Here is a 12,324-nt window from a genome sequence, read left to right as displayed (position 1 = left end):
CCCCAGAAATTTTTTCCAGCTGGGTGGCATCAAAAAGTAGCCGGGTGGTGCAATATGAGAAAATGCAGGACAGGTGCTTCTTTGTGCAACTCTGCTTATAATATAGGAGGAGGTGAGCCGATGACAGCCGGGTGCTCATCAAAACTAGCCGGGTGGTTCCCTTTGCCAATTCTACCTTTACTTAGGCCTCTAAAATTATTAATTTTAAAAGCAAATGTATATTTAAAAAAATAAAAAAAAAGTAATCTGATAACAGATTTTAAAAGAGCCCATACACTGGCTATTGGTACAGCAGATTCGATCATCAGATTCATCTCTGATTACATCTGATCAGAGAGGAATTTATTGGCAACACACATCTGCACACAGACGTCCGATGGATTTCTGCATGAAAATCTATTGGAAGTCTGTGCAGCTGCCTCCGCCTCCCCCATGTGTAATATGTACCCCTCGGACCTGTGTGAGTGTTTCTGTCTAGTTCTGGTTCTCCTGTCTGCCGGTGTGCCTCCTACGGTGTTCCGTGTCTTTTCTCCATTGCTGCTGGAACACCTGTACATGGAGGCATGTTTGTGGTCTCGTACATGCTGTCAGGTCACAGGCACATCAGTGGAGAGAAGACACAGAACACATGAGGGAGCACGCCAGCGGGCAGGTGAGCCAAAACTCTGCAACACTCACCACAGGTCGGGGATACACATTACATATATGGGGGGAGACCAACCAGGGGTCCGTTGGTCATCAGGAAATGGAATGCCGCTAGGCACCCAATGAAAAGCCCTTTCGTGTGAGATCTTTCCAGCATGCTGAAATGATTATTTAAATTTATTTCAGCAGGCAATGGTTTGAAACAACAATCGGGCGGCCAAGTTGCGACACAGGGCCGCCTTTGGGCACTGGCACTACAGCGATCTGCCTAGAGCGCCATCCAGTTCAAAGGCGCACTTTTCTGTCATTTATGCTCCCTTGGCATGGCCTCTTTAAACCGCGGGAGCTCAGCGGTATCATCTGCCGGCTGCTCTACTTCTTCTTGCCGCATACGAAGGGGGAGAAAGAGACAACCAGCCTGGCTGCATGGAGAAGCTAACCCCCGCCCCGCCCCGCAGGAGGGCAGCCAGGAACGGAGCTGATCCATTCCAATCCACATAGCACAAGAGACTAGTGCCGTTGCTCCGCCCAGGGGGAAGGATGTGGCACACATAGAGAGCATCAGAGAGCTTCCTGCTCTATGGCTGATTGTGTGCCCGCCCCGCCCCCTCTCATTCCCGGGGAGTTTCAAAGTTTCAGGCATCAGTGACAACATGCACGGATGCCATCACAGGGCTGCCTGAGGGACAGAGCTGCAGCACGGGGAGCATGTCAGGAAGTGGGGAGAGATCAGCTGTGTCCTGCTGTGTGCTCCATCTGGCCAGCAATCCTCTGCATCCTGGTGACAACGATGGCAGCCATAGGGACAGGAGCAGGAAAGCACCTTAGAAGGTACATGCACAGTTTACATAAACTGTAATCATGGCTGGCTGAAACAATCCTGTGTCTGAATTCCCTGTGATGGTCCTGCTTGTCTCTGGCTCCATATATTCCATCCCCGTCCCTCCCTCATTATGTACCCCCTCCCAGTGCTTCAATCTGACCCTGTGAAACAGGACCACCTGTGGTGAGACACATCTGTCTCTCCCACACTCACTCTGACTCTCCATTTTCTGGCATCTCTCCCTCCTACCTATGTATTTCCCCCCCAATCTGTTTCCTGTACCTCACCTCTTTTATGACACTCTCCCACTTTCCTGCATCTTTCTCTGCCATCTCCTACTGTCCCTCTATCTCCATGCCTTCTCTCCTAGTCTGCTGTGTCTTTCACTTATTTTTCTCACTTTCCTTTATCTCATTAAATAAATACTTAAGTCTGATAAAAAAAGACCTTTACTCACCCTGGGCTCCCCTCATCCCCCTGCAGCTGAACGGTGCCCTTGCCGTGTATCTCCGATGCGCCTGGTCTCGCCGGCAGCCATTTCCGGTTTGGCCGTCACCGGCCGACAGGCTGGGAACGCGGCTGATTAGCTGCGTCCCTGGCCGCAATAGCATTATAGAGGGCGCTATTGCGGCCGGGGACGCGGATAATCAGCCGCGTTCCCAGCCTGTCGGCCGGTGACGGGCAAACCGGAAATGGCTGCCGGCGAGTCCAGATGTATCGGAGGGACACGGCGAGGACACCGTTCAGCTGCAGGGGGCTGAGGGGAGCCCAGGGTGAGTAAAAGTCTTCTTTTTTATCAGACTTAAGTATTCCTTTAAATAACTTGTTTATTGCCCTGTATTAGTGTACCTAAACTGAAGCTGGGTTCAAAAGATACTTCGCTAAAGAGAGGGAAGCCTCAGGATTCTATTGAGGCTTCCCTCAGAGTTCTGCGGTCCACCCTTGCCATGCACAGCTCCTCTCCTCTTCTGGCATCAGCACAGCCACTGCGCATGTGCAGCAAGCTGGAGCCGCACATGTATAGCATAATGTGTAGGGAGTCTGCACTTGGTAGTGGGAGAGCAGACGGCGCTGAATGAAGCCTCAAAAGCTCAATAAGATCCTGAGGCTTCCCTCTCTTTGGCTAAGTATCTCTTTGTGAACCCGAGCTTCAGCTCAGGCTCTCAAAGATTATAATGCATTTATTTCATAATGTTGTTGTCATGTCATGTTATCTGTCTTTACATAGTTACAGAGCACATAGTCATGTCACTGACTGTCCTCAGAGGAGCTCACACTCTAATCCTACCATAGTTATAGTCTAATGTCCTACCATATTATTATTATGTATTTATATAGCACTGACATCTTCTGCAGCACTTTACAGAGTACATAGTCATGTCACTGACCGTCCTTAGAAGAGCGCACACTCTAATCCTACCATAGTTATAGTCTAATGTCCTACCATATTATTATTATTATGTATTTATATAGCACTGACATCTTCTGCAGCACTTTACAGAGTACATAGTCATGTCACTGACCGTCCTTAGAAGAGCTCACAATCTAATCCTACCATAGTCATAGTCTAATGTCCTACCATATTATTATTATATATTTATATAGCACTGACATTGTCTGCAGCACTTTACAGAGTACATAGTCATGTCACTGACTGTCCTCAGAGGAGCTCACACTCTAATCCTAACATGGTCACAGCCTAATGTCCTACCATAATATTATTATGTATTTATATAGCACCGACATCTTCTGCAGCACTTTACAGAATACATAGTCATGTCACTGACTGTCCTCAGAGGAGCTCACAATCTAATCCCTACCATAGTCAATGTCTAATGTCCTTCCATATTAATATTATGTATTTATATAGCCCTGAAATCTTCTGCAGCACTTTACAGAGTACAGTCATGTTACTGACTGTGATGAAACGCTGACGCATTACAATTATTTTCTAGTGAAACGGCAACATATTATGATTATTTTCTGGTGAAATGCTGCTGCATTACAGGGGGGGGGGGGGAGGGGGGCGCGCCACAGGTTTTCTCGCCTGGAGTGACAAAATGGCTAGAGGCACCCCTGTTGCGACATCAGTCTCTGCCAGATAATTTTCATCGACTCTGCAGGTGTTGATGCCACAAATTGAGTATTATATGGACACCTTAATTTTTTAAGGTGCTCGTGCACACATTAGTTTCCCATTCAATTCCTTGTAGATTTGATAACTCTGATCGAATTGGATAAAAGTAATATTCAAGTAAATGAAATAGTTGTACGGTCAGAAGTTTCATACATGCAGTTAGACTCCAACGAACAATTCATTGCTCAGTAAAGGCTCATACACACGTACCAACAATCTTTCCAAATATCTTGCAAACTTGTCTGTTGGAAGATAAGTTGTGTGTGTACAGCTGACAAACAGCCAGATGACCACCTGATAACCGGTCCTTTGCCAGATCCAACCGGTGGATCAACCTGCCAAACTATCATGCAAGTTGGAATGTGTGTACAAGTCTTTTGAACAACTGGTTATCAACACATAAGGATGATGTTGGAACTAGTATGTAATATAGCTACAAACACTGGTTCACAGAACAGTCGGGGGGCTCGGACTCTTACACAAACTGGGACCCCCAAACCACCATGCGATACCTAAAGGCAGGTACAGGTGAGCCCTGCAATTCTCACCACCAGGGGAAGCACCCACACTGCCCCGGACTCTCACACAGGCCGGGACCGCCAAACCACCATGCAATACCTAGAGGGAGGTACGGGTGAGCCCTGGAACTCTCACCAATATGTAATATAGCCAGGGACTCCACAATTTGCGAACAAAGGCAATGTTGTATATTTTAGCATTCATTTTTTTCATAAATATGCTGTTTATCCATTTTGATTGGAAATAATGTGTTGCTGGTTTTTAAATCCAGAAATGTTTGGTAAATGTAAAACTGCTTTTGTGAACCATGCCATTGCCAAGATAAGCACATGCAGGAGAAAAATACAGTTAATTGATGAGAGCTATCCTTCCAATTAATGGTGAATAGCACTCCTTCTAAAAGTAGAAAAAAGCCGTTTAGGAATTGAGGGTGTGTTAAATTGACATTTCATTATTTCACCTCCCTGCTTAATTGGTTTCCCTGACTGTAGCGAGTGGGGCAATGACAGCTGCTAGCCCAGTGGTTGCTGTGGTCATTTTCTCAGTTTGATTTTAATGTGCCTGTTTAATAGAGGTTGTGACCCCCAGACAAGAGTCCAGGTTTTGAGTGTTCTTTTTTTTTCTTTGCAGAGAGTTGAAGAGGAGGCTTTGGTGAAAAACAGCAGTGCCTGCAAAGATTACCTCATAGAAGCCATGAAGTACCACTTGCTTCCAGGGGACCAGCGGACGTTAATTAAAAGTGCACGTACAAGGCAGAGGACGCCGGTCAGTCTTCCCAAGGTAGGATCTTGTATTTGTAACTCGTCCATAAGCATTTGCGCGTCTGTTATTGAGTACTTTAAGTGTGACTGGTGTGATGCACCTTCTTTAAAACAGAAGGTACTTGCAATAATTCAGCTTTAACTGGTTCAGCACCGCAGTGCTGAAAATCTCATGCATCCGAGCAACGTTCACCTCCCATTCATTTCCCTATAACTTTATTGCTACTTATCACAATGAATTGATCTATATCTTGTTCTTTCCGCCACTAATTAGGCTTTCTTTGAGTGCTACATTTTGCTAAGAATTATTTTTTTCTAAATCCATTTTAACAGGAAGATTAAGAAATAAATGAAAAAAAATCATTATTTCTCAGTTTTTGGCCATTATAGTTTGAAATTAATATAAGCTACAGTAATTAAAACTCATGAATTGTATTTGCCCATCTGTCCCGGTTATTACACTGTTTAAACTATGTCCCTATCACAATTTATGGTGCCGATATTTCATTTAGAAATAAAGGTGCATTTTTTCAATTTGCGTCCATCACTATTTATAAGCTTATAATTTTAAATAATATAATAACATACTCTCTTGACATGCATATTTAAAAAGTTCAGACCCTTGGGTAACTATTTATGTTGTTTTTTTTTTTTTTTATTGTTTTTTTTTTTTATTTATTTTTTTAATAAAATATGTATGTGGGTAATTTTTGGTGTGGGAGGGAAACTCCTAATTTTAAATGTAAAATAATAGAATTGTTTTATTAAAAATATATGTGAGTGCAGTTTACTATTTGGCCACAAGATGGCCACAGTAAAAAAAAAGTCCTGGATGCGAACGATCTCGCATCCAGGACCTAAAGTACACGGAGAAGTTTCCTGGGGGGCAGAAATACCGCGCTCTCTCACTAGAAAGCGTCGGTTTTTCTGCGGGGAAATTAGATCGGTGAATGGGAATTATATTCCCATTCACTGATCGGGGGGCTAGCGGCGGGTGCACACGCGGGAGCGCGCTCGATCGCGTGCACCATGCGGCAGAAGCAGCAGTGCCTATCTGGACGAGGAAGCTCGTCCAGATAGGCCGAACTGATTATAGGGACACTGTAGGGGGGTCGGGGGAAAATGAGTTGAACTTACCCGGGGCTTCTAATGGTACCCCGCAGACATCCTGTGCCCGCGCAGCCACTCACCAATGCTCCGGCCCCGCCTCTGGTTCACTTCTGGAATTTCAGACTTTAAAGTCTGAAAACCATGGCGCCTGCGTTGCCGTGTCCTCGATCCCGTTGATGTCACCAGGAGCATACTGCGCAAGCCCAGTATGGTCTGTGCCTGCGCCGTGTGCTCCTGGTGACATCAGCGGGATCGAGGACGTGGCAACCCAAGCGCAGTGGTTTTCAGACTTTAAAGTCTGAAATTCCAGAAGTGAACCGGAGGCGGGCCGGAGAATCGGTGAGTGGCTGCACGGGTACAGGATGTCTGTGGGGGACCATTAGAAGCCCCGAGTAAGTTCAACTCATTTTCCCCCGACCCCCCTACAGTATCCCTTTAAGTAACATCAGTGGATACCCACAATGCTCCACTACTGAATATGCAAATTATCTCTTTATGCCCCTCATGGCAGGCTTACATCCAGAACTGCTGATGTACAGCAAGCCTATAGCTTTAAATTTTACACAGCCACATAAACCCCACATGTAAACAGCCTGTTTCAGACTTTTGGTCCTTCTCAGTACATGGCAGGGATTGATATGGCTGTATGGAATAAAGCTTGGACCAGCTCAGGGTGACCCAAACCACTAAGTATAGGGGACTAAAAGAGACAGAAAAGCCCTCATACTTAAAAACAATGCTTTGTGCAATTTGCCTTCTTAAAACAGAAGGTACTTGCGATAATTGATTGGTGTGAAATACATTTAGGCCTTGTTCACATTACAAATCGCTAGCGCAATCATAAGCGCTGAACGATTTGGTGGGCTTTGCACTTAGAAAAGCTCTTTTCTAAGTGTTTTTGCAGAGCGATTGTGATTCTCACTTCCTGACGTCAGTCAGGAAGTGAACTCTTTGAGCCGGAAAAGAATAAATACAATGCATTTATTCTTAAAAGTGCTGGGGAAATCGAAATACAAAGCGCTTTTTCAAGTGATTTGCGATTTTCCTATACCTTGCACTGAGCAAAAAACCCCAGAAAATGGTACATATAGCAAATCGAAACGTGCACATGTGAACACTTTGATAGAAAATCGTTGCACAAGTGCTTTCAGGGTGATTAACAAAATCGCCAGTGCTTGAAAAAAACAAAACAACATGCGCTGATAATGTGAACAATTCTTAAAGTGAACCTCCAGACTAAAAATTAACTCAGCAGCACTGGAAAGGCCTGGTGTTTCTTTAACTGTTTCACAGCATCAGAACTTTTTTTCTCTTATACAAGCCTCATTTTTAGCTGCACAGAAAAAAAACTGCCCGGGCATTTTTCCCCTAATGCTGTGCAAAGCATGATGGGATTTCTGATGTTGTTCTCGTTCTGCTGTTTTGGTGCAATTTATTTATTTTTTTACATTTTGAATTTGACATTTGAAGCCTAGCACATGCAGCTGGGAGGGGTTATCAGGACACAGGACAGTTGGAACTGTGTCTCCTGCTCCCTGTCACCTCCTTTCAACCAAAAAGATGGCTGCCCCCATGACAAAGATGGCAGCCCCCATGAATCACAAACATTTGCCTGTTCTTTTAAAACGGGGTGGGTAAGAGATTATATTACTTATCTATTCTAATTAACATAACTAATGTAACATAATGACAGTATGTTTGTTTAGGCTGAAGTTCCCCTTTAAGGGTTCATGTAGGATCACTTACATAGGAGACAGTAATGCTTTTGATAAACCTTGTTGGCCGCACGTTCTGATTAGAGACAATAAAACATTCAACCTACTTTTGTAATTGTTTAAATATAAAAGAAAACCCTGGGATACTTTAAAAAGTATTTTTTAGGAATAGGAGGATAAATGCAATTATTTATCTTATCAGTTTATTTTCACCTCAGGTTCACTTTAAGAGCATATTCAGGTGTTCTAAGTTGTGCTGTCTGGTGACATAACTGCTAATACTGTGATACTGTCATACATTCAACATAGCGGGTGCGTGAACCAATGTTATGTTTTCTGTAATAAGAACTAGTTCACACTGTGTGTTTATTTTCTAGCATTGCTACTCACTATAATTTCTACAGTGTCCTTGGGTTTTTGTGTCAAACCTCCATACTTTAATTAGTAGTCATGGAAACCGGTACTACAGTATTTGACAAAGTAAACTTTGCCCACAGTGGAATGTAAAGCTATAGCTCTATATTCAGTTAAGAATGGGACGATGTGCCTTTTTATGCATAGAGAAAAAGCAATAAGCAAAAAGAGGGTTGCTGGGCTTGCCAAATATGTTTTGGAGTTGTGAGCAGAGACGAGCGCTCTAAAAAAAACTCCACAAAAACCACTGTTCCTTGCCTGAGACCATTTTGATGAAGAGTCTAGTATGTGTATAGCTGCTCCATAACATTATTTAGTGATCCTCTGTCTGTGGCAAATCGCTAAACGCATAGTGATGAATGAACGTGTCTTCTTTTTTTCACTTAGATTCAGGGTTCTGCTCACTCATTTGCTGCCCATAATCCCTCCTCTGCTCTCCATGCAACTTTACACCCTGTTGACTGTACCCCAATAATTCATTTATATATAACTGCAGGTTATACACGTTTTTGTTGACATGATAAACTTAACCACTTCACCACTGAGGGGTTTTACCCCCTGAGCAACAGAGCAATTTTCACCTTTCAGCGCTCCTTCCATTCATTCCCCTATAACTTGATCATTACTTATCGCAATGAAATGAACTATATCTTGTTTTTTCCGCCACCAATTAGGCTTTCTTTAGGTGGGACATTATGCCAAGAATTATTTTTTTCTAAATGTGTTTTAATGGGAAAATAGGAAAAATGTGGGGATAAAAATAATTATTTTTCAGTTTTCGGCCATTATAGTTTTTAAATAATGCATGCTACTGTAATTAAAACCCATGAAATGTATTTGCCCTTTTGTCCCGGTTATAAAACCATTTAAATTATGTCCCTATCACAATGTTTGGCGCCAATATTTTATTTGGAAATAAAGGTGCATTTTTTTCCTTTTTGCGTCCATCCCTAATTACAAGCCCATAGTTTATAAAGTAACAGTGTTATACCCTCTTGACATAAATATTTAAAAAGTTCAGTCCCTAAGGTAACTATTTATGTATTTTTTTTAATTGTACATTTTTAAATTTTTTTTTAATTACAAAAAAAAAAAAAAAATGGGGAGTGTGGGAGGTAATGAGTTAATTTTATGTGTAAAAGTCATTTATTTGTATGTGAAAAATGTGTAGGGTGTAGTTTACTATTTGGCCACAACAGTAACTTTTTGTTTTAATGCGACCTCCAAGCTTCCTTCCGGAAGCTTGGAGGAAGAATAAGGAGGCTGGACACCTGAGTTTTTTCTCACAATGATCGCGCTGCCCATAGGAGAGCAGCGGATCATTGCGGGGCTTAGATCAACGAACGGGAATGGATTTTCCCGTTCATTGATCTCTGGGCGAGCGGGCGGCGTGTTTACGAGCGGGAGCGCGGGCAGCGTCGGGAAAGCGGAAAGTACGTATTTCTCCGTCCCTGGTTGTTAAAGGATGGAAAAAGGGGCGGAGAAATACGTACGCGCGGGGGTAAAGTGGTTAATTACATTATTTTAAAGAGGGCTATGATGCTTTCCGTGCATAAACTTAATTGCATTATTTTAAAGAGGGCTAGGATGCTTTCCGTGCATAAACTTAATTGCATTATTTTAAAGAGGGCTAGGATGCTTTCCATGCATTGAAGGGCATCCGCAGCTATAATTACTAGGTAATTCTCAGGAGAGTTGATCCAGAGATTTATCTGACTGCCATCTGGAGTCGAGAAGGAATTTTTCCCTTTTGAGGCTAGGTTCAGGATGGTGTTTTTTTTTTTTTCTGGTTGGACTTGGACGGATGTCTTTTTTTTTTTTTCAACCAAACTATGTAACTATGACTGTATCCAAGCAGTATGTCTGTAAAGCGATCATTCCCAATATTCTCACAAACTATCAATTAACAAATCTTAGGGGAGCAGACACTGAATGTGTGTTCAAAGCTTTAAACTGTGTTTCTGGGTGCGGATTAGCGCATTATTCTTTTTTAACTGCAGGCAGAGGAGAAAAAGCCCACTGAAGGCTTTAGATTTTTACATTGCAAGAAAGTTTTTTTTTTGTATGCTTATTTACAATTGTCACTGAAAAAACATTCATAGAACTCTGTTCCTGAACTAAGGCTGTAAGAATTAAATTGCTGTCTGCAGGTATTGGGATTTGTTCCCTCTGGCAACAGTTCGGGGCTTCGTCCTGTACAGACTAGTCTACATGCTAGTGACTTGTTCTGTTGCTGTGGAAGAGGGCCAATGGCAGGTGTAGTGAGGAGGGGAACAATAGACTCAGGCACTGGTTGAGTGTCACTGTTGTTTAAGACCCAGCATGCCATTATGCAATGTCAGGGGAAACCTGTACACATGCTAAATTCTCAGCCATGCTTCACCATGTCAGTGAGAATCGCTATCCTACACTGATAATCCGGAACAATTAAAGAGCATTTTACAATTGTTGCTGTGCTTGCAGTTGTTGTTGCTGTTTTTCAATCAAATTTATTATTCTAGTTACAGTTTCTTTTTTAAAGGACAACTGAATCGAGAGGGATATAGAGGCTGCCATATTTATTTATTTTTATAGAAAACCAGTTGTCTGGCTGTCCTGCTGGTCCTCTGTCTCTAATACTTATAGCTACAGACCCTGAACAAGCATGCAGCAGATCAGGTGTTTCTGACATTGTCAGATCTGACTGGATTAGCTGCATGCTTGTTTGTGGTGTGTTAATCAGACTCTACTGCAGCCAAATAGACTAGCAGGGCTTCCAGGCAACTAGTATTGTTTAAAAGGAAATCAATATGGCAGCCTCTCCATGCACCTCTAACTTCAATTGTCCTTTAAAGGTTTTACAAAAACAAATTATAGTATTAGTCAAGGTGCTGAAGAAAACCGTTTTGAATGATGTGAAATCTGGTCAGATTTATAAATTTAATTAAATCATAGCAATAAATAAGAGACCAAAGACTTGTCATTGGAAGCTATTCTAGCTGTTTCTACAACCAGGGCTGTGGAGTCGGAGTCGTGGAGTCGGGCAATTTTGGGTGCCTGGAGTCGGAGTCGGGAAAAAATGCACCGACTCCGACTCCTAATGAATTTGTAACTGTAATTAAAATAGAAAATATGATAAAATGTTCTATTTCTCAGATAATAGTCATTAAAAATAATGTATATATACAGTATATATATAAAGTAATAGCTATGCTTAGTCCACAAAAATGAAATAAACCAATCAAAATTAGTTACTTGTGCTGCTTCAATAAGCAGTCCCCGTATTTTTAAGGTCTGATATACATAACTGATTGTGACTGTATATATGATGTGTACACAGGAATCTCTTATATATACTAAATAACATCTATGCTGTAAGAATAAAACCTGATGTGTAGCTGTGTCACTAATAGAGATGGTCAACAAGATGGAAATAATTCTGCATTGATGCTGATTTATGCAAATGTATGCACTCCCTTTGCTGATGAAATCAAATAATTTGATATGTTATTAAAATTTGGTTTGGTGACTACAAATTAAAGGGTAACTGAGACGGATGAAAAGTAAAGTTTTATACATACCTGGGGCTTCCTCCAGCCCCCTTCAGGCTAATCAGTCCCTCGCTGTCCTCCACCACCCGGATCTTCTGCTATGTGTCCTGGTAATTCAGCCAGTCAGCGCTGTCCGGCCGCATGCCGCTCCCACAGCCAGGAACATTCTGCACCTGCGCAATAGTGCTGCACAGGTGTAGTATGCGCCTGGCGGCGGAGTGTGTGCATGCGCACTACGCCTGACTGGCTCAAGTACCTGGACTCATAGCAGAAGATCCAGGTGGTGGAGGAGGACAACGAGGGACTGATTATCCTGAAGGCGGCTGGAGGAAGCCCCAGGTATGTATAAAACTTTAATTTCATCTGTCTCAGGTTTACTTTGTTACACAGTAGTACTATACTCTACATATGCACTCCCCACAGAGCTGCAGGGAATCCACTGAGAATGCTGTGCACATTGAACACAGAGGTGTTGTCTGTTTACAATCTCCTCATTCCCCTGCAGAGTGCCTGCACATCATTCTTACATGTACCCAGACTTACATTGCCTAGGGCCTGATAGATTTTCTGTGTTCCGGTTTGTACCTTTTACAAGTACTCTTACCAAGGACTAGTTTTAGTCTAAAGGGAATAAATATAGTAGTCTACATATCCTTCTCACTTCAGTTGT

At 42.6% G+C, this 12,324-nt stretch overlaps 1 protein-coding gene across 2 annotated transcripts in view; it reads left to right on the top strand.

Moving 5' to 3' along the window:
• KLHL2 (kelch like family member 2) overlaps positions 1 to 12,324 on the top strand; it is a 187,266-nt gene that overhangs the window by 121,587 nt on the left and 53,355 nt on the right. For both annotated transcript variants that reach the window (XM_068278835.1, XM_068278836.1), the window contains one exon: positions 4,755 to 4,904. In XM_068278835.1, coding sequence (XP_068134936.1) covers positions 4,755 to 4,904 — 150 coding nt within the window. The remainder of the gene's footprint in view (positions 1 to 4,754; positions 4,905 to 12,324) is intronic.

This window comes from Hyperolius riggenbachi, chromosome 1 (assembly GCF_040937935.1).
Source record: "Hyperolius riggenbachi isolate aHypRig1 chromosome 1, aHypRig1.pri, whole genome shotgun sequence".
Classification (NCBI taxonomy): domain Eukaryota; kingdom Metazoa; phylum Chordata; class Amphibia; order Anura; family Hyperoliidae; genus Hyperolius; species Hyperolius riggenbachi.
The sequence above is the reverse complement of the archived record's forward strand: the minus strand, read 5'-3'. Positions and strand labels throughout refer to the sequence as shown.